This window comes from Castor canadensis, chromosome 4, assembly GCF_047511655.1.
Source record: "Castor canadensis chromosome 4, mCasCan1.hap1v2, whole genome shotgun sequence".
NCBI lineage: Eukaryota > Metazoa > Chordata > Mammalia > Rodentia > Castoridae > Castor > Castor canadensis.
The window spans coordinates 64547152-64568000 of NC_133389.1; the positions used below are offsets into that span (position 1 = coordinate 64547152).

General features: G+C 40.8%; 1 protein-coding gene across 5 annotated transcripts in view; it reads right to left on the bottom strand.

Annotated features, from left to right (window-relative positions):
* The window catches only part of LOC109702382 (piezo-type mechanosensitive ion channel component 2), a 385390-nt gene that overhangs the window by 135705 nt on the left and 228836 nt on the right, over nucleotides 1-20849 (bottom strand). For all 5 annotated transcript variants that reach the window (XM_074070349.1, XM_074070347.1, XM_074070346.1 and 2 more), the window contains exons 6-7: nucleotides 15668-15878; nucleotides 14235-14448 (exon numbers count right to left, since the gene is read on the bottom strand). In XM_074070349.1, the coding sequence (XP_073926450.1) occupies nucleotides 14235-14448; nucleotides 15668-15878 (425 nt within the window). The remainder of the gene's footprint in view (nucleotides 1-14234; nucleotides 14449-15667; nucleotides 15879-20849) is intronic.

A 20849-nucleotide genomic window follows, 5' to 3' on the forward strand; every position in this document is an offset into this window, starting at 1 on the left:
TAAAATCCAACAATATATTAAAAAGGAAAATACCCTTTTTGCTGTTCTAGGGATTGAATCCAAGCCTTTGGCATGCTATTCATGTGCTCTACACCACAGAGCTATGCCCTCAGCCATGGGATAAGACCTCTGGAGCAAATGAGATTTATCCTAAAAGTTCCAGTGTGATTTGATACTCAAAGGTCAACTCACCATATTAACTGACTACAAAAGAAAAAAAATGGTGGTTTCAATACATACAAAAAAGCATGTGACAAAATATATCATCTATTGTGGGTAGAATTTCTCAACAAACTAAGACTAGATGGGAATTTTTATCAACTTGATAAAAGAACATCTGTGATAACCTACTATTAAGGTCACACCTAATGAAGAAAGACTAAACACTCTCCCCCAAGGGGGGCACAAGACAAGGATACACATTTTGACCACTTCAATTCAACACCGAATGTCCAATAAGTGTAAAAAGATACAAAAAAGTAATAAAAAGGTATCCAAGTTGAAAAGGATGGAGGTAAACTATATTTATAGGTAACAAAGTTTTTATAGAAAATCTGGTAGAATCTATAAAAAAAAGTGTGTAGAACTAATGCAAGATGGAAGGATGCAAGATAAATACACAAAATAATTTTGTTTTATGTACTGTCAACTCATCAAAAATTGAAATTAAAATTACCATTTTTAATGGCATTAATAATATAAAATATTTAAGGGTTAAGTTCTAACAATGACTATGGAAGACTTATGCATAATAGAGAGTCCACATTTAAAGCCAATGGAAAGCTCACTTTTAAGAAAGACATACAGGTGATTCAGTGATGAAAAACAGTCTTTGTAATAAATTATTCTGAAACAATACAACATCATAAGCAAAAAAATCTATAACTCTAGTAAAATACCAAAAACTTTGTGAATTGAGATTTGGCCAAGATTTCTTAAACATCACACAAGAAGCATGATTCATAAAATAACAAATTAATGAAGTAGACTTTATCAAGATGAAAACTCTGCTCTAGCACCGATACCATTAAGAGAATACTTCACAGACAGGGAAAACATTTGCATATATTTGTGCATATATAACAATGATGGGTATCCTGGTTGTCTAAACAACTCTTTAAACTCAACACCAAGAAAACAAAGTTCTCATTTTTTTAGAGTTGGCAAAGTATTTTAACAGATTTCACTTGAAAGTATAGGAATATAAAACAGCTCCTGACGATTCTCAGCCTCATTGTGGGAATGCAAATTAAAACTCCAATCAGTTGTCAGGACACACCTGTTATAATGCAGGAACCTGAAGATCACCCACTCCATATGTAAATGAGAACACAAAGGAACTGAACTCTCAACCTGCAGCAGGGATCTCAGTCACTGGCTGAGTGAAGTGTCCCTTGCCCTGATCCCTCCCCCTCCCCCAAAGAGTACATCTGTATGGTTCTATTTCTATAACATCCTGGAAAACCTAAACTACTACACTTGCAGAAAGCAGACCTGCAACTGGTTGCCTGGGTGGTCAGGGTGGCAGGAAGGTCGGGACAGAGAGGAGTTGGGCAGGAGGAAGTGTTTGGATTGGATGGGTGTGCTCCTTACCTGGCTGTGGTGATGGTCTCATTGGTGTGTTTATGCCAAAACTGGCCAAACTGTGCATGTTAAATCTATTTGGTTTATTTCATATCAACTATGCCTCAAGAAAGCTGTTGAGAAAAACAACGTGCTAATGCTACTCATAATGAGTAACTAGTAAGTTTATGGAAAAGTTTGCCAAAATCTCTTAGCAGAAAGCTTCTTTAGAGACACTTTGGGGAGAAAAATGAAAACATCTTAGTTCTCATGTTCACAACAAATCTCTTATCCTTGAGTCATGGTTACTTGGAACCAACAAGCAAATACAATAGCAGCAGTGCCTGTGTTAGCAATGTTCAAAGCCTCCACTCCTAGCAGTGATGAGGCAACATATTTCTATGTATTTATTCTGGAAATACTTCATGAGGCAGCCAAATTGGCTTATCTACAATCACACTGGAAAACTAATGAAGTGTTACTGCAATCAGTTACGATCCAGACCACGGATGAAGATCTTAACTCTAACAAACAAGATGATCACACATTCCGATAAAAAGTTTGATAGCTAACTAATTGCCTTGTTCTAAAATGCCCTTTCTTAAAAGAGCTCTCTATCACAAGAAATTCTACATCACTAATTTGTATTTATTTTAAAAGTTGAAAGAACTTCAATGTACTATCCAAGCATTGAAATATGCCCATTTATAACATTAATTGAAGCAAAATTAGAAAATAATATAACTGTGAACTATGATGAGTTTTTATTCTCTTTCAGATTTTGAAACATTAAATGTAAAAAGGGACATTTTTTTCACTTAGAAGTGTCATAAAACTGAAAAGATGAAAGAAGAGTTATTTTGTTGGATTGGATTTTACTGAAGTACCAATGCCATGGAAACTGGAAATTGGTCAACATAGAAAAGATTATTACTTATTAACATTCACATATAAAAGCTTCATAAAAAATCACACTATGTATTTTACACACAAAAAAAAACAGAAAGAAAATGGAACTAACATTTCTTGATTGCAGCTGGCTTAAACCATCATTTTTTAAAGCAAAAACTAAGTATTTACCAAGGGCACATGCTGCTTCTTTCACAGCCTGGCTTAGTTGTCAAGTCCTAGGAGTCTTGAGGCTTTACACAGCCCTCAGAGCCAGGGCCTAGTGAGGCAGAAATACACTGGGTCATCAGGGACCAGTGCAGCAAGTGCTGGGAAACAAGCATCTAGAAGAGAACTCTTGTTCCTCACAGAAGGAAGAGGGAAGGTTCCAGAAGGAGGTGCCCAAGCTAGGTTTGAGGGAAAAGCAAGAGCCAGCGAGTTCAGGAAGCTAAAGACTCAGAATGGACTTCTGCAGAAGTTATCATGGGTAACAGGTCATTTAGAGCAGAGACCTAGAGCAGCTGACAAGCTAGGTTCTCCCTCAGTGAGGTTAATGAGAATCCCTATAATGACAGGAGACACCATGACATGGCCAAGAAATAGATCTTATTTTCAATGGTATTTCATTTTCTCTTTGAAAAGTCTTTAAATTACAATCAGTCTCTGTTCCCTCAAAAAGAGTCTAGCTTTTGTTATGTTGCCTATAAAAAGTAGTAACAGGTTCATTACAAATGAGTTCTAGCCACTCACTGTCAAACAAAACTGACAGAACTGTGCTACCTCTGGGTATAGCCAGCAGCATGGTTGAGGTCACCAAGCAAAAGGAGGCACCTTCATAAGTCACATTTAGGAGATGAGGGCAGGCTTGTGTGGCGGGATCAGTCCAATCAAGCAGTAACAGAACAACCCAGGCAAGGGAGACACAGCGTTCCCCTCCCCATGCCTCAGTGTTTTCATCCACATTACAAATTATGTGTGACATGATTTGTAGACACTGAAGAAAAGTCCCACTCAAGAAAAAGGCACTTATCAGTAAATACTTCAAGTTGCCTTCTTCCCAGTGACGTTGCCTGGCCGGAGATAAGCATTTACTTCAGAAATGAGTACTAAAAGAATGGAAATGAAACTTTTCACAGTCAATGCTTTGTAATGTGGAGCCGAAATTCCTTGGACTTGGAAAGAATGACTAATACAACATCTACTTGTAAAAGTCCATGAAATAAAGTTAACTGTAAACAGACATCTTCCTTTTTCTTATCTAAACGTGGTTTCATGTACTCACAAGGAGGTACACCTGGCTCCAGCTCCTCTCTGTTCAGATTCGCCTTAACTCTTTAAAACAACAACAACCACAACAGCAACCATAATTGCCAGTTTCCTGTGTCGCCACACTGGACCATGAAAGCACCACAACACTACAGCCAGTTGTAACAGCCCAGAGGAGGCTTACACTTACAGTCAAATCCTGCTTTCTCACTGGTAAACTTGCTACCTAGACAGTACTGTGCTTTATTCTGTAGTGCACAGGTAGCAAAATCGACTTGAATTGCAAATTATTCCCTATGGACACTTATAAAAGCTATTTTTCACAGTTTTAAGTGCCACCAATAATCACAAATGTGAAAAATTTTGCAAAAAAGAAAAAAGTCAGTGTTAACTTTCATTTCATAGATAACTCTCTCTTCAAAGGCAAAATAGATTCTAAACACTTATATATCTTTGAAGGCATTGTGTGCTTAAGTAAATGGTAGTCAAAATTTTAAACAGAAGATTATAGTAAAACCTGTTGGAGGGTCAGTGACATCTGGCAAATCTGCCTGCCCTCAATGGTATTCACTTTAAGAAAAAGTGACAATTCTTGAGAGCTCTTAAAGCTGACAAACTCTCAAACACTGAGAATTATAAAAATAATTTCCACCAGGGTACTTTTCCCTAGACCTGAACTTTTAAGTGTCCTTATTCTAAATATATTTAATACCACAGCAAAACGCAATTGCCTTAGTTTCTTTGTTTGATGAACCACATCTACCAGTACAGAATGAGAAACAAACAAAAACCCAGGAGGGCAGTGGCAAAATCTCCCAGTAAATATAAACAAAAGATATTTAAAAATCAAGCACGTGGGTGCTGGGGATGAAGCAGGGCCTTACTCTGTCACGCAGGCTGGCCTCCAACCCTCTCCATGCTTCCACCTCTGTGTCCCTAGTACTGGAATTGTAGACAATTCCACCTTGTCCAGGTGAAAATAAATTTTATAATGCAGAATTCATTCTGTAGTACCTGTCAGATAAACGCATTTCCAGTTTCCTGGGCACCGCAGATGCTGGTGTGGTCAGATGACTGGATGCTCTATGGGTTAGTGTGGTGCAGTTGTGCATGGAAACCAGAGCAGGTACAGCACCTCCAAGAGCGAAGTGTCCAATGCTGAACCACAGTAACCTCTGAGCTCCTGCTCTCCCTTGTCTAACCACAGAGAAAGATGCCGTGATCATGCAAGCAGAATCTACTGGGCAGATGTATTTGATACTTTAAACTTCCAAATATTACTCATGTTACAAAGCCACCCACCATCAAAAAAATTATTCTACCCAACAGTGCAACAAAACTGTCCATATTTTCACACAATCACACCTTACTTCAAAATACAAAGTACAAGACATTAACTATTAAAAATGAAGAGAAATCTTGCTTGCTTTTGCATCTTTAGAAAAAAATCAAACGACAACAATATGAGGACGTGGCTGTCCGAAGACATCTTTGCTTAAGCAAACATGGCGGAAGACATGGCTCCTTGTGTCCAGCATGCAGCGATATCAGCCAGGAGAGTTCACTGTCCATCAGGAAAGCCTTACATTTTTAGGAAGAAGCTTCACTTTTTTAACATTATAATGCATTTATTAATGGCTCTTTTATTGCTTGTAGTAGCAAGATTATTGAAAAGTCGAATGAAATTATGCTGACTTAATAGGTTTAAAAATTATTTTCCAAATATTTAATGATCATAATTTAGGATAAATAACACTTGAAGAAAGCAAGGCTTTCATATGACTCTCAATATGCAACCTTACTTTAATTCAGTCTGATACCATTATATTTTTATTATTTTGTGATGGGCGTAAAATTTAACAAGAATTTTATTTCTCCATATAGAAGCTGCCTGCATAAATCCACACTGATCTTCATAAATGCTCAAATTCAATGTTTGGGCTTACAAAGTAATTTTCAAACTTTTGAACTTAGAATGAAATGTAGCATTAATGTTGAATAGAAAGTCTGACTATACACAAGAAAACATATAAGTTTCAATTCTCATATTATCAGAAACATCATAAAAAGCAAGATTTATAGCAAATTTCTATTGCTACCTGTGTTAGAAATATGTGCAGTGAAACACCAACCCAGGTTTTGTGTGTCAACACGGGGCAGTGCCAACAAGGGTGACTTTGGAAGCAACTGATAAAATAATCTCTATACTACAGGAACTTAATCCCCAAACTCCTGGAGCAGTTGATTGTTTCCTTCCAAGTTCTCAAAGAAAAAAAGTGGAACACTAAACTGGGCCCTTCCATTAAACCTGGGAATTACAGCAACATCAAGTGCTTACTGTTTTTGTGAGAGAAATAAAATTGACAGGTCCATTTTTACATTAATCTTTTCTTGATAGGAAAACTTTGAGAGTATGTGAAGCAAAATATTCCAAACAAAATATTTCCAATTCCAATCTAAAAATGGAGCTAGGAACAATGTCCATTTTTTGGTTCATATTTGCTAGCTCATTTTCCTACCCAAACCAGAGGAATTTATCATTAGAATATTGCTGAGTCCAGTAAAGGGGAAAAACAGATGCAGCATTCCAGTCTGTTGACAGGGTCCAAAAGGCTCTGAAGAAGTCACAACCTTCAATTCTGATAAATCTCATATTTAAGAATTTTTTAATACTTAACATAATGGTCTTTTCACAAAATATCCTAAAGTCAAGTACAAGCTTGCAAGTAAACCCACAGGCATGGAGGATCTATGTTAAAACCAGGTAAGGCAGCCCTGATGCAGCAGCAGCAGCTGAATGGCTCTGACATTCAGAATATTATTTGATCATTTATCTACATCCTGGAACAAACTCTCCCTAGTCTTGTCACTCTGCTAAACACTAAAGTAGTATGGTTTTCCCCATTGTTTTGGTTTAGTTAAATGAATTTTTACACTATAAGGAAAAAATTGGCTGGCTCCCGTGGCCTATACCTACAATTGTAGCTACTTAGGAAGCAAAGATCAGAAGGATCACAGTTCAAGACCAGCATGGGCAAATAGTTCATAAGATCCTATCTCAAAAAAAAAAAAAAAAACCATCACAAAAAAGGGCTGGTGGAGTGGATCAAGTGGTAAGAGTGCCTACCTAGCAAACATGAGGCCCTGAGTTCAAATCCTCGTGCTGTTAAAAAAAAATGAAGTATTTCCTCTTTTTAAGTTATAGACATTTAATTTGCTTTATTTTAAGAATAGGAATTTTTTTTCAGTGTCCAATGGTTCCTAGATAGCATCATTAGGCAAGAATGCCAGTTTAAAAGAAAATTCTGCAGAATTTCTACTGGATGCCATGTTGAGTGATAATTCCCATAGGTAGTTAAATGGATGTTTCTGGTGCTTTTATCTCTAGCTGATATCTTCCTTCTTCATATGGTGTGAGGGAGGTCCTGCTATTTCTCCCCCTTAATTTTGTAAAATTTTCATCTACAAGATCTACTTTAATTTGAGTTCTTCTTGTCTTCTCACTCTTCAGTACCTCCTTGATCTCCCACTTGCTTCTCAGTGATGTTGGCCCTGCCTCAGTGGATCATACCTGCCTCCTCTGCCCCCTCTAGGATCTCCATCACCACCTCCCTTGATGATCAGATCTGAGCATATGCACACTGCCACTGCCACCCCTGTTCTTTGCTCTCCTCCATGTGGAATCACCTCCACACCAGGCCACCAAAGGAGGACAAAGAGTCTAAGCAGGGTTTTGACAGGTGCTCTGCCTAGGAAGTAGCAGGGACAAGATTCAAGATTCCTGAGCTGTTGAACTCCATAGAATGAGTTCTGAGCATGAGTAAATCCTCTTACTTTCTTATCATGAAGACAGAGGAACCCTTTGATCCTTCATGGTGGGGCTAGGGATAGCTGGCAGAAAGGCCCTCAGCTACTCCAGGGGTCTGCAGATGAGCTGATCTTGTAGCTATGGACCCTAGAGAATGAGTTGCAGTCTGGTCAACTGAGGATATTCTAGGTCTCCAAAATGAGCAAGACATCAAAAGGGAGACCCTTCCCATGTGATGCCTTCGATAAGCAAGAATAAAAAGGTGAGAAGCCTAGCCCCCAACATTTAATTCAGCCTGAGGGTCCAGAAGGCTAGGGCAAGAAGACACAGGTCACTAGGCTGGATAAACAGCCTTTGCAATGGCACTGTGTCTTGTTCAAAAGCAGCAGGAACTGTGTGTCCAAGCCCAAGTGTCACAGCTGGGTAGGACACCCCACTGCCCTGGGGTCTTGGGCCTGCACCACACCACATATGCCCTGAGTAACTAATCGCAAGGTGTGGCAGGTTGTCCCAACAGACTCAGAGATCCCAGTTCTTAGGTACTCTCTCTGTCTGTCTCTCTGGGTTTTTTTAAGACAGAGTTTTCTATGTAACACAGGCTGACCCCCAAACTCTCCATGGTTCTGAGTCCATGTCCTGAGTACTGGGATTACAGGTGTGTGCGTACACACCCCACATAACTCCTCTTTTGCTTCCTGTTTTCCACCTTTCAGACGAACACAAATGAACTCTGTCTGAGAACTGTAGACTAAGTCACTTAATCATTAAAACTCTTTGAAATGAAACCAACAGTTTGCTTATCCTCATCCCACATACCCATCTGACAAATGAAAGGAAGCTACAGGTGAACCACTGCCAGGGCCATTTCTTGACCTAAGGGGTAAAGAAAGTGCTAACTGACTTGGGTTAAGTGACATTCCTTAGCATTAAAATGACACGCCCCATGCACTGGGCTCTTTCAGATGAACTTCAGGCCACTCTAACACAGGACAGGGCTGTAGCAATCCTGGGTGAGGCTGCACACCCACACTGCACTGACATCACTGAGTGAGTTATCTGAACACCAGCAAAGCACCAGCTGTACCAGTGGAGTCTGTGTGTCCTTTCATCTTCCCAAGTAGAGGCTGGTGTCTCCACACCAGAGAACACACACTGCGGAGGCCTTCGTTTCTCCTTACATAGAAGGGATATTTTATGACTACCATACAAATGCTATAAATATAATAAATTTTTTTTAAATCTTTTTGTTTTTCATTTGTGATAGAATAAATTCACAATGCTGGAACTCCAGACTTTGCTGTTCTTTTGTTGACATCATTTCAACACTGAAATAAACATGAACTTTTCCTTCATTAGACATGATTCATTTTCTAATCACCATGATTTATGGACAGAGCAGATAAAAAGGGTAACAGGACAAATATTGTCTATTGATTTCATGGACAGTGCTATTTTCGTGAGATGGGACCAAGAATCTTCTCCATTGCTTTTAACCCTCTCATTTTCTATCCTCACAATTAAAGGTGAGAAAAGCAGCAAAATGGCAAATGGATTGGAGCCAAGTCCAGCCTCTGTAGTGGCTCTTAGATAAGGTCGGGGACCTGGAATGAAAGCCAGGCAAAGAGAAGAGAGAAGCTAAAGCAACCTCCTGTATTAGAACATCTGCCATGCCCAGCTTCCTGACCTGCTTCAGAACCTCAGCTATCCAGACGAGAAAAGCTAATGAAAGGCCCTCTTTGCTGAGGGTTGGTTTTAGGTGAGTACCCTCAGATTTACTTCCAGTATCATTTTCACAGGGAAATTAGTCAAAGGTGTGCTTCCCAACTATTAGAACTGTCTTGTAATAGAAGTGAGCACACGAAAATGAAGCTTGTTGCACACAGATGTGTTTTAAAGCCTCTGTGGGCACCATGCATTCGTGAGAGTGCAGCACAAGTCAGCTTCTCCCACCTCTGTCCCTGTCACCTATTCAGTGCACCATGTGCACTTTGAATGCAAGACAGTTGGCCAGCACTCTCAGATTCACAAGCTTGGTGGGCCTTACAGGATGGCAAGGTGAGGACCTGTGCCCATACACCTGGATGAATCTGGACATCAGCTCCATCTTACTCCATCTTTCAAAGTGTAAGGTGTTTGCTACCTGCAGAAATTCCCTATGAGAATACAAAACCTTTGCAAGGGATAACACTTTGCACCAGTGAAGGCCAAATGTTGCTTAGTTCCCCCTTTTCCTAGGGATGCCTGCCAGGATAACAGTTCTGACAGGCTCTCTGCCATTAGACCGAGTATTTTCAATGGTATGTATGACTTCCTACTGAGTGATATGGATTTCCTTTGAAGCTTGGCTTTGTCCGGTCCTCTTCAAAAGGGTGATCACTAATATTTTTGTGGTTGTAACAGACTGCAGTATTTCAAATTTGGGGAGAGCAATCCAATTTTCAAGTACAGTGTTTTAACCTTGCCATAAGTACACTTGTCACTGTCAAATAACAAGTCCTGAAGCATGTTTTGGAAAATTTGGCCATGTTACTGCAGCGGCACAAGTTGACTGGTCTCACTCACTCTCTTCCTGGCCCAGCATCATGTCAAGTTTCTAAGTCAACCCCAATCTTTCCCATATGTCCCTGTTATCTTCTCTATATCCTCTGCTGGTAAAGTAATGGGAAATTCCACCATGGTCTAGATGAATCTGGAAGCAATCAGATGATTTCTTGGGGCTACTGGGTTAAAAGAGAGGTTCACTCTAGAGAGAAGTGAACCTCTGATATGGGTTACACCTAGACATGGGGTTTCAACACCCAACACCTACATAGTAAGGGTGTCACAAACCTCTAAATTAATGGGATGGTCACGCAGGACCACAGAAGCCTTGGACTCCTCCAGTAGAATCAAGCTCCACTCAGCCCTGGAGAGGCTCTTTCACAACACAGAAAATGCAGTGTTGCAGCTTTTGAGTTTTATTTAGATTAGAAGCAACACTCATCACAGCATTATTCACAAGAGCAAAAATGAAGAACAATCCACAAGGTCAAAATCCAGGGACTAAGTATAAACACATTGAAGCCTATGGAAAGCACATTCTAGAAGCACATTTATAACATAGGAAAATGAACCACTTGTATGAGTAATGCACACTGTAAGACAGAAGGATTCAACATTGCTTTTAAAAATGTACACAGATGCATAATAATAATCCTGAAGACTATAGACCAAGAAATCCACAGTACTTATGTCTGGGAGTTAGTTACATTCAAAAAGTGTTTATTTATTCTGTTTTATTTTTTAAAAGTAATCACCAGCAATCATGTATTTAAAATGACTCAAACAAATCAATTCAATATTTCTAAGAATAAGAGTAATTCTCACCAGCGTGCTCATCTGAAAGATGACAAGAAGACAAAAGTCACTTGTGCTGTTTTAAGAGAAGCACTAACCCGAGCTGGATATGAAGGCTGGAGTCTTTGTGGTTTTCAAATTTGTGACAAATGCCCATGCAAGATGACAGTTATGTGTGGTATGTATTTCCCTATTTGTTTCTGCTAACCTCCAGTTTGCTTTTTTCCAAATAAGACTTCGGGGTTAATAACAATGTTTTGAAATTAGGCCTTGGGGAAAAGCTATTGTTTAAAGCAGGTTAGTTCTCAAGCTCTAAAAGAAAAAATTCAGTGTACTATGATCACCAAGTTGATGGGGCAGCAAGGAGAATTTTGCATATGTCCTTGTTTTGCTTGAACTTTCCTTATGCTGGTAAGCAATCTTACTTCTGAGGATTTACTCTAGGAGATGACAGTAACAAACATTTTAATTGTTAAAGGGATTGTCTGCAGAATACCTGTAATAAATTATAATTTTAAGTTTGTGACAATTTAAAAGAAAGACAGATATGGTAGAACTGTTACCTATACCGTAGGATGGTAACAGTAGGTTACCTACAACAGATGGTGGGCCAATTTTGGCTCAGCTTGTGAGCTGGTATGGTTTTTATGTTGTTAAATGGCTGGAAAAAATGAAAAGAAAAATACCTCAAGAAACGTGAAAAGAATGTAGAATTCAACTTTTATGTCCGTGAACAGTTTCACTGAAGCACAGTCCTGCTCCTTCTTTACATCTCATCTTGGCTGCCTCTGTGCTATGATGACCTCTTGAACCCCAGTGACTGACACCCTTCATCTTACAGAGGAAGTTTGCTGACTATAGCAGCATTTCCAAGGTGGTTACAAATATCCTCCATATTTCCTCTAGATGGCAGAAAAGGTCCTAAACTAATAGGGAGATCAAAAGGAAAACCCAAAAATCTACTGCCCACACAGGAGATTTACATTTCAATTAAGTCATCCCCTGAAGCCAGTCCTTTCAACAGTACAAAACATTTTTTTTCTGTATAGGTTCAATAGACCAAAAATTAAATGTCTGAAGGAAACTAAAGGATTCATTTAGTCCAGAACTAATGTCTGTATTGAATAAATTCAGCATTTATTCACTCTTGCCTGAAGTAAATATTACCTAATATGCAGCATTAAAGAGACTCCCCACTTTTAATGTGTCTATATAACATGCTTCACATATCAGACTGAATTACACTTCTTAACTTTCCAGGTTCAGGTACTCATTTGAGTCAACTGGGTTGAGTTAGCTGTGTATGTTGAGTATCAACTTTTTTTTCTTTTTTATGGTATTGGAGTTTGAACATAGGGCCTCACGCTTGCTAGGTAAGCACTCTACCACTCGAACCACACCCCATCCCCAAGCAGCTTGGATGACAGGCATGTACCACCATGCCTGGTTTATTAGTTGAGATGGCGTCTTGGTAAATTTTGGCCTGGGCTGTCATTGAGCAAAAATCCCCCTGATCTCTACCTCCCAAGTGGCTGAGATTACAGGTATGAGGCTTTACACCCAGTTCCAGCACCAACTTTTATTTTAACTGAATTTAAATGGTATTAGGATTTGACTGACTATGGCAAAATTTTACACATGAATCAATCAAAGTACATGCGTTCCATCTTTACACTTACTGTCACATAAAAACCACACTGGGACCTCCTGAAAGAATGTTACAAACCTATACTGTTGGTATAATAATATTACTTGTGGTCTTTTCAAATATAGCTTCTTCATTTCTCAATAAGAAGGCAAAAGATACCAAACCACTTTTCAAGAATGCAGCAGATACCAGAATTCTGGAACCATCTTCACACTCATAGTCTCTCCTGCCATTTCAGTTCTTTTTCTTTTTTGTAACTATGGACTTCTGCATAGACAAAGAAACGCTCATCTAGAACAATAGGTAACTTTGTACTGATCTCCCATCTTCTCTCTCCATCTTTCTCTCAGAATCTGTCATAGTGGTAGCTAAACCATTAGAAGGTTGCAAACACCACATTGCTGCACCCTTAGGTTGGTTCCTAGGTAGCTCATACATGCTACCTTCTACACAGAACCCATCATGCACCTGAGAAGCTAGCAGTGTCCCCATGTTACCATCTAATACCCAATGAATATTGACATGCTCCCCAGTGAGCCCCCAATTACCTTTTAGAGACTTTCTGTTGATTAACTTAGCGACACACACTGCACGTGCACTCACTGAGTGTTGGTTTCTCCTTTAACCTAGTGAAGTTCTTGCTGCTTTCTTTCTACGCACATCTTTTTCTTTATGCTGATTTTGAAAAGCTTAGTTCAGTTGCCTTGTGGAATTCACATTCTGGATTCTTCTTGTGGATCCATTTAAATTATTTCTCCCCTGTGTACATCCTGTCCAGTGGAGGTCAGGTCTAAAGCTTGGCCCTATGATGCCTTGGGTGCTGCATGGTTCCAGGTGGGAAATGTCAAGCTATCCCATTTTGGGTAGTGTTAATTTTGGTCAATAGATCAAAGTGTTGACCACCTTTGTAAATTATGACTTTTCTTTGCAATTAGCAATCAGAGAGGTAACACTGACACTGCCATATTTCTTCACCCAACAACCACTTCAAGTAATGATTTCAAGCTACGGCCAGAATCAAACATTTCATTAAGGATGAATAAATAATGGTTTTTCTGTCCTTATTGTTTCTTTCCTTTTCATTAGCTGGCATTATCCTATAAGGAGGATGGAAGGCCTTTCCTTTCTGACTGAGAAAGGCCTAGAATCCCCTCTGAAAGTCAAAGTGCTAGGCACATTATTAGATCTCTCTCCATGGAATCTCTTTGGTTTGTGTTTGTTTTCCTTTGTTTTCAGTAAGAGGCTTGAAGTCAGGGCCTCTGCTTGAATTCTGGCATTTTTCTTTTTGAATTTTAACAGTCCATTCATTATTATCTTTGATGCTCAATTTGTCATTGTGTATTGGGCCTGTGAGGGCTCTTTCTAGCTGGATACTTGAGATACATCCTTATTCTTTGGTGGAAAATGCTGTTCTGGGATCCCTTTACTCAGGTAAGACCCTGAGTTTGTCCTTCCTGCCACACTCAGGAACTTCCCCCAACCCACACCCTAGCAGTACACCTGACCTGAAGACACTCTTTTATTTTTTTTTTTCTACACTGTTTCGTCTGAGACCAAAAATGTTAAAGTGTTGCATTGCTTCTCCATCTGCCAAACCTTTGCTTAGCTCACCATTTGGCACCCAGAAGAACCCGGGCAATTGCCAGAGCACAGCAGGCTGGGTGTGTGTTCCCCCCGCCCCGCCCCCCCAGCCCACAATGAGCATGGCTCAGCTCTTTCTCTTACCTTGCATAGTAGTCATTGGGGGGGACTGCCTCTTGAAAGAATTGGAACTGGTATAAATAAAGTCCAATCAGGTGTCCAGCAGTGAAAATCGCAAGCAGAACACAGAGACAGCTGAACAGCAATGGGTCAAATGTCCGGCACCAGGACCACCAGGTACACAGAGCCAGAAATACAAAGAAGTACACAGCCGAGGTCAAAGATGGCAGCATCACACCTAAGGGAGAGGAAATGCAGTCATGGAAGAGGGGAGCACTGGGACTCACTTCCCACTTAGCAAGTGGGATCATGGGAAATGATGCAAATTTCCTTCATCTATCAATGAGGTTTTTAGGATATTAATTAAAATTTATTAACATAATCAGAATTAATGCTGTATTTATTGTGAATGAGTCATGTGAAGTGGGAATTTTATGTTGATGAATGAAGAAATTCTATCTACTGCATTTGAGTTAAGTAAACACCCACTTTTCATACTGATAGAATTTACATATACACTTGAGTGTAAAAGATACTTCTTGACATTTCTAGAACATATGGAAATTCATTCCAGTTTTCTTTATAACAATTTTTTTATTTAACTAAGATTCATAATAATATTACATCTGGTGGCAGTTAACTTCTCATGAAAACTTTGTTTCTAACTGATATGATACCACCAAAGGCGGAGGGGTATAAGATGAAGCATCCCCTTTTCTATATGTGTCTTAAAATAATTTTATTGGGCATTTTGAGAGGACTCCTCACTAAAATACTGGGTTTTATTTCTTGATAAATTCTATTTTCTTTTTCTCTTTTTGCTGCATTAAAAAGCAGTTGAGCTATTTCATTTTTGTAACTGAAACAGTGGGAGTGGGTGTACTCTCACTGGCTTCAGCACTGGTGGTAGCAGGATAGAAGAAGGAGAAAGAAAGAAGGAAGTGACATTATCATGGAGTGAGCAGTCTGTGGCCAAAATTGAAAGGAAGTGAATGTCTGTGGTGGAAGACTGCAATCTAACTTGGGAAGAGATAAACCAGTATATCCTGGCGAGTTAAATTAAGATTTCAAATGACTCCATGTAAACAGACATCCCCTCTGAATGCACTGGCCAGGCTACACTCAAATTGCTAAATACAGTCACCATTCAAAGGCTCTGAGGAAGAGGAAGAATTGTTATTTTAACCTAAACACAGGACATGAGGTCACTGAAATTTGGAAAAAAGATTATTTGACAAGATAGAGAAGCCATCCTCAAACATCAAGCCTAGAAGTGAACAGGAAAAATGATTTTTGTTGGTGTGGTTTGTATGTGTGGTTGGCTTTACAGGACCTGCAGCGTTACTCTGGTGTCATGATACAGATTGTTCACTTCTTTGCTTTCTCTTCAACCATGTCGTTCATTATTCACGGGCTGGGCCTTTTGGCTGTGCACTGCCAGTATGGGACACACTCACCTGAGGAGCCCAGCAAGATGGTCACCACAACTTTGCCAGCCGTGGTTATCATGTTGCCGATAAACTCCTTAAGCTTGGAGGCAACAGAGGCAAGCCTGCGGAACATTTTTAGTTTTGCACTTTCTTCCAACTCGCCTTCATCACCTTCTCCTTCATATAAATCCTCTCCATAGATCAGTGCCTCTTCTGAGTCCATTTTTTCTCCTCCAGCCTAAATAAATGAAAAAAATATATATACTGCAGTCCAGACCTCTGCTGGTCCCTAGGGCAGATTATAGAGTTCCTAATTTATGGGTCAGTCAATGAAATCAATTGCACAAATCAGGAAAAAAAATGCAGATCACCAGTTCAGTCCCTCATGTGTCTGATAATCCCTGCAATGATCTCAGCTCACTTTAGCTTTTCCTGAAGAAGTATTCAGGAAATATCACTAAATCATAGAGTTCCTGGTGGCATGTCCTGTGACCTACATATGCTCATTTTTTACAGACAGAAGAAACTATCAGAACCTCTATTAGCAATCTCAGCTTTGGTCAGCTTGGGTTTGGTTCTTCAAATTTAGTTTGCCTTGGAGGTTTGGGACATTTTGACAAAACCATCTGCAGTTTTAACTGCAGGGGTGGCCCAAGGAGAGTTCAGGATACTCCTCTCTCTGTACTTCACCTTAGTTCGCCACTGCAGGTCTCCTGACTTGGAGAGGATGGGTGGTCTTGGGCTGCTTGGTTAAATAGGCCACTGCTTCCTGTCTCACACCTGCTGGATCCTGGTAATTTGGCTCCTAGGACTGTCATCAGCAGGGTGGGGGTGCTCAGGTCCAGAAATCCAGGCGTCCCCATGCATTGTTTTTCACTGCGTATGTGATGTTGGCTTTTTTTTTTTTTTTTTGATTTTTTTTTTTTTACTGGTTTATTTGATTTTAAAAACTAGGGACTGTTTTTGGTTATTAAAATCTTTTCCTAGAAGGGTTAGGATTTTTTAAGGAATCCTACATCTAAGACAGGAAACAGTGAAGCTGCTTAAATTTGTCCCTAGGCTGATAGCCTCCTACCTTGAGGCTGCACAGAGCAGCTGGCTGTGGAGTCCCAGGGCATTAGGCCCGGCCCTTTGGCCTCTACTTTACAGGCTGTTTCTGGAGAGACTAGGCTCAGCCATTCGCACAGTACTCACTGATGGTGTCTGGCTCTTAGCACGCTGAATGCAGCATGCTGAGCGCAAGGGGGAGGCAGGCCCAGGAGGGCTCCTCCAAGTTCAAGGACATCCTGGATGACTTTGAGAACCCAGAGACCTTCTGCTTGTCAAGGAGGGTACAGGCTACAGGGGACTTAAGTTGGCTATTGATGAATCTAGGCTGCAGGATGGACCCCCACCTGTCCTCACCTAATTCCACATGCACACACACACACACCTATACACACATAGACACACACATGCACACACATAAACACATACTCCCACATATGCAAGGACATCTGCCCACAAATACACCCCCTTACACACATGTACACACACATACACATGCACACACCCCCAACACGACTTCATCCTGCGATTGGTTCCAGGTCATGCAGGATAGCTGGGTTCTACTGAATTTCACTGTGACATAGTCAGCCATCTGCACTCGTAGGTTCCACATCCATGGATTCAACCAACCACAGGTCAGAAATATTAGAGAAAACTGTACTGAACATGCACAGGCATTTTCCTTATCATTATTCCCTATGCAATGTAGCATTGTAGCTATTTACACAGCATTTACATTGAATTAAGAATTCTAAGCCATCAAGAGGTAATCTAAGGTTTATGGAGGATTGTGTAGGTTACATGCAAATCTACACCACTTCACATACGGATTTGAGCATCCATGGATTTTGGTATCCACAGAGGTTCCTGAAACCAGTCCCCTGTGGAAACCAAGAGACACTGTATCTGTATTTTTTCCTGAAACATAAAGAACATCTCATGCTATCCACTGAAATGTTTTTAGCCAAATAGGCCAGTGTTTCCTAGTATCTCTAGCAAGAGATACAGCAATAAACATGTGAGCAAGTGAAAAAATCAACGTACTAAGCATCTCTGTAATAAATGCTGTTCAGGGAAATCAGCTACTGTGATACAATTGTGACCTGAGTAACGGAGAGCCTCTCTGACATTTGAGCTAAGATCTGAATGTCACAAAGTCACCAGCCATGTGAAAGTCCCAGGAGAGAGCATGCCAGGCAGAGGGACGAGCTGGTCAAAGGCTCCATGGTGTATCAGAGGGAAAGCAAGTGTCCCAGCTCATGACCTCTTCTACTCCCTTATAGGACAAGACCCACCTTTCCAAAATTATTATTTCCAAAATAGAAAGACCTTGCTTTCTATTTTATAGAGGGAAGAGTAGAACAGTGCACACAGTCTACCAGACAACCTCCTTATAGTCTGGTATGGATGCACACACTCTGCTCTCTTCTTGTAGCTAGACAAACTCCATGAGCTCCAGCCACAGTGATCAGATCCTATCTAATCAGAACACCAGGTGGAGGCCCAGCCCAGCCATTTCCCTTCTGTCCTGCAGCACCACGTGCTCCATTTCTCTCAGATCAACCCATCAACAAACAAACAAACAAACAAACAAATGTGCCTTACTATCCAATCTTAGAAAAATTCACCCTTCCAAACTGCACTTGTCCCCAAAGTGAAATGCTCCAAGATTTGGCCAGACTCTACTCATCTCCCCAATTCCTCTTGAACCTGCTCTAATAGGACTTTGATCTCTGATCATTCCCTCTAATGAGCGGTGTGGCATGATTCATTGTACAGGGTAATTCCATTGGCTGCCCAGAGGGAGCAGGGGAAGGCCTCTGGTAGGGGGAGTGGAGTTGAAGTGAACTTGGTGTCTTTGGTGTTTGTGTTGGAGATCCAGCTGGCAACCCTGAGGTAGGAGGGGTGGGGCAGAGGATAGTCAAGACAGTTCCTGTGCCTTGTGGCTAGGAGTGGCTAGGAGGGAAGCAGGTTGGGGGCTCAGGTCACCATCCCTGTTTTGGAAGTTCAGTTCGGATGTGCCAAGCAGATAGTGAGCCCATCAGGCAGGAGAGAAGGCAGGAACTGGAGGTCAGTCTCAGGTGGTTTTACATCAGGGCTCTGGTGGATTCCTTGGGAGAGAATTCAGAGGTGGCTCACCTCATAGGTGCTGCCCACCTGGGACCACCGCACATTCCACGTGTGTTCATTTGCCTAGGAGCACTGCATGCAGGGAAGGGTTTGGGACACCAGAATCCACAGGCTCTCTTTGCCTCTGCATCTTGGAACATGCTTTCCCCATCCTGAGGAACCCCTAATGCTTAAGGTTAAGAGGACTCTCTCTCCTGCATCCTATTCCATCTCCCCATGGCCAGAATCACTGTTGGAATCCATCCTGAGCAATTACCTCAAAGATGCCACACCACCATCCACACACAAATAAGCTGGTCCCAGGTGAATGATGCATGAAAAGTCTCCCCCCTAGAAGGAAGTCTGGATGACCCTTTACTCATTCCACTTGAAGAGGAGGAAAAAGAAGGGAGTGCAGCAAGGGCCGCCTGGGTCACAGTTAACACACTGGTAACTTTCCTAATAAATGACTTATTATTCAATTACAGAATGGCTACGGATGTAGATTAAATCAAACAGAAGTTTCTGGTTAAGAAGCCTTGGTGAGGTCACACAAACACATGACTTCCTAGGCAGGACTGGGGCCCTTGTGATTTCTATCAACTCACCACTGTACTGAGGCCTTTCAGTATTTTTATACCAGAATCCCTGGGGCTTTCTGTTGGAAATGCTTTTTAAATCTGCTAATCAGAGTCAACCATGAGGTGGGCCATTCTCTGAGCCCCTACTGTCCAGGTCTGTTAGGGACAGAATTTCCATCAGTAACCCACCATTCAACATTAGTCACATTAGCCTAGCTTATTAATGGGTAGGCCTTTTCCCTAAATGATTCATCTGCTGAAGTGTAAACACGGGGCCCCGAAAGAGCAGACCCACCCTAACTTATTTACTACTAAGCAGTCCTGTTTGCTATGTCCCTGCTTGGAATTCAACTTGGCCTTGGCCTTGGGGCTAGCAAGAAGTAGCTGTAAATAAAGATTTAACTCCCCCAGTTCCTAAGCTATCTTAGAATTTAAAAAGTCAAATAAAACAGCTTCTAGAATTATTGTCCTTGTCCAAATCTAAAATTCATTTAAAGACTCTTAAGTCCTTTACCTCACACCTTTAAAAATTGCTGATTTCATTAGGAAATCCTGGCATTTGTGACAACATAAGATGAACACAGAGGATCTTATGCTAAGTGAAATAAACCAGGCCCAGAAAGACAAACACTATACGATCTCACATCTGGAATCTAAAAAGTCAAACTCCTAAGTAGAGGGTAGAATGATGGCTGCCAGCAGCAGGAGGTAGGTGGCTGGAGAAAGGAGAGACCCTGGCTAAAAGAAGCAAAATTTCATTTAGAAAGGAGGAGTAAGTTCTCATCTGCCACACAGCACAGAGACTGCAGTATAAACTATAGTAATATCGTGTTTCAAAATAGCCAAAAGAGAGGATTTTAAATATTGTCAACAGAAGAAAGTAAGAAGTATTGGAAGTAATAGATGTGTAAGTTAGGAGGATCTGATTATTTCACATTATATCATGATATATATTATAAATACATACAAACACTCTTGTCAATTACAAATAAAAAAAAACCTGAATAAATAAAAGTATCCCTGATTTCAAGCTTTGATGGATGCTTTAGGGTAGCTCTCTGTTTCACATGAGGAGCTCCAAGTGCTGTGGAATCCGCTGGGTGGCCTCTGCACCCAGATAAGAGCCTAATCCTTACTCAACCTCTGAAGCTCACCCCATAACCCACCTCCTACCATGCAGCAGCCCAAGTCCCATGAGCTGTCTTTTCTAATCAGTTTTACACAGAGAAGACATAAAATTACTTTTGGTAGGGCCCAAGCATTGTGTTCCCTTATCCCAAACACCATACGAGTCCATCTGGGGAGAAATAAACCGTAGGGACCACCTAGGGAGCATTAAGAGGACAGGTCACCAGGGCCGACGTCAGATTTACTAAAGCAAAAATTCTGGGAGTGAGTTCTAGGAGCCTATGACTAAAAAGCCCCTTGGTGATTCTAAGCCAGCTGCCCTAGACCCCACACTGGCTGGTGCT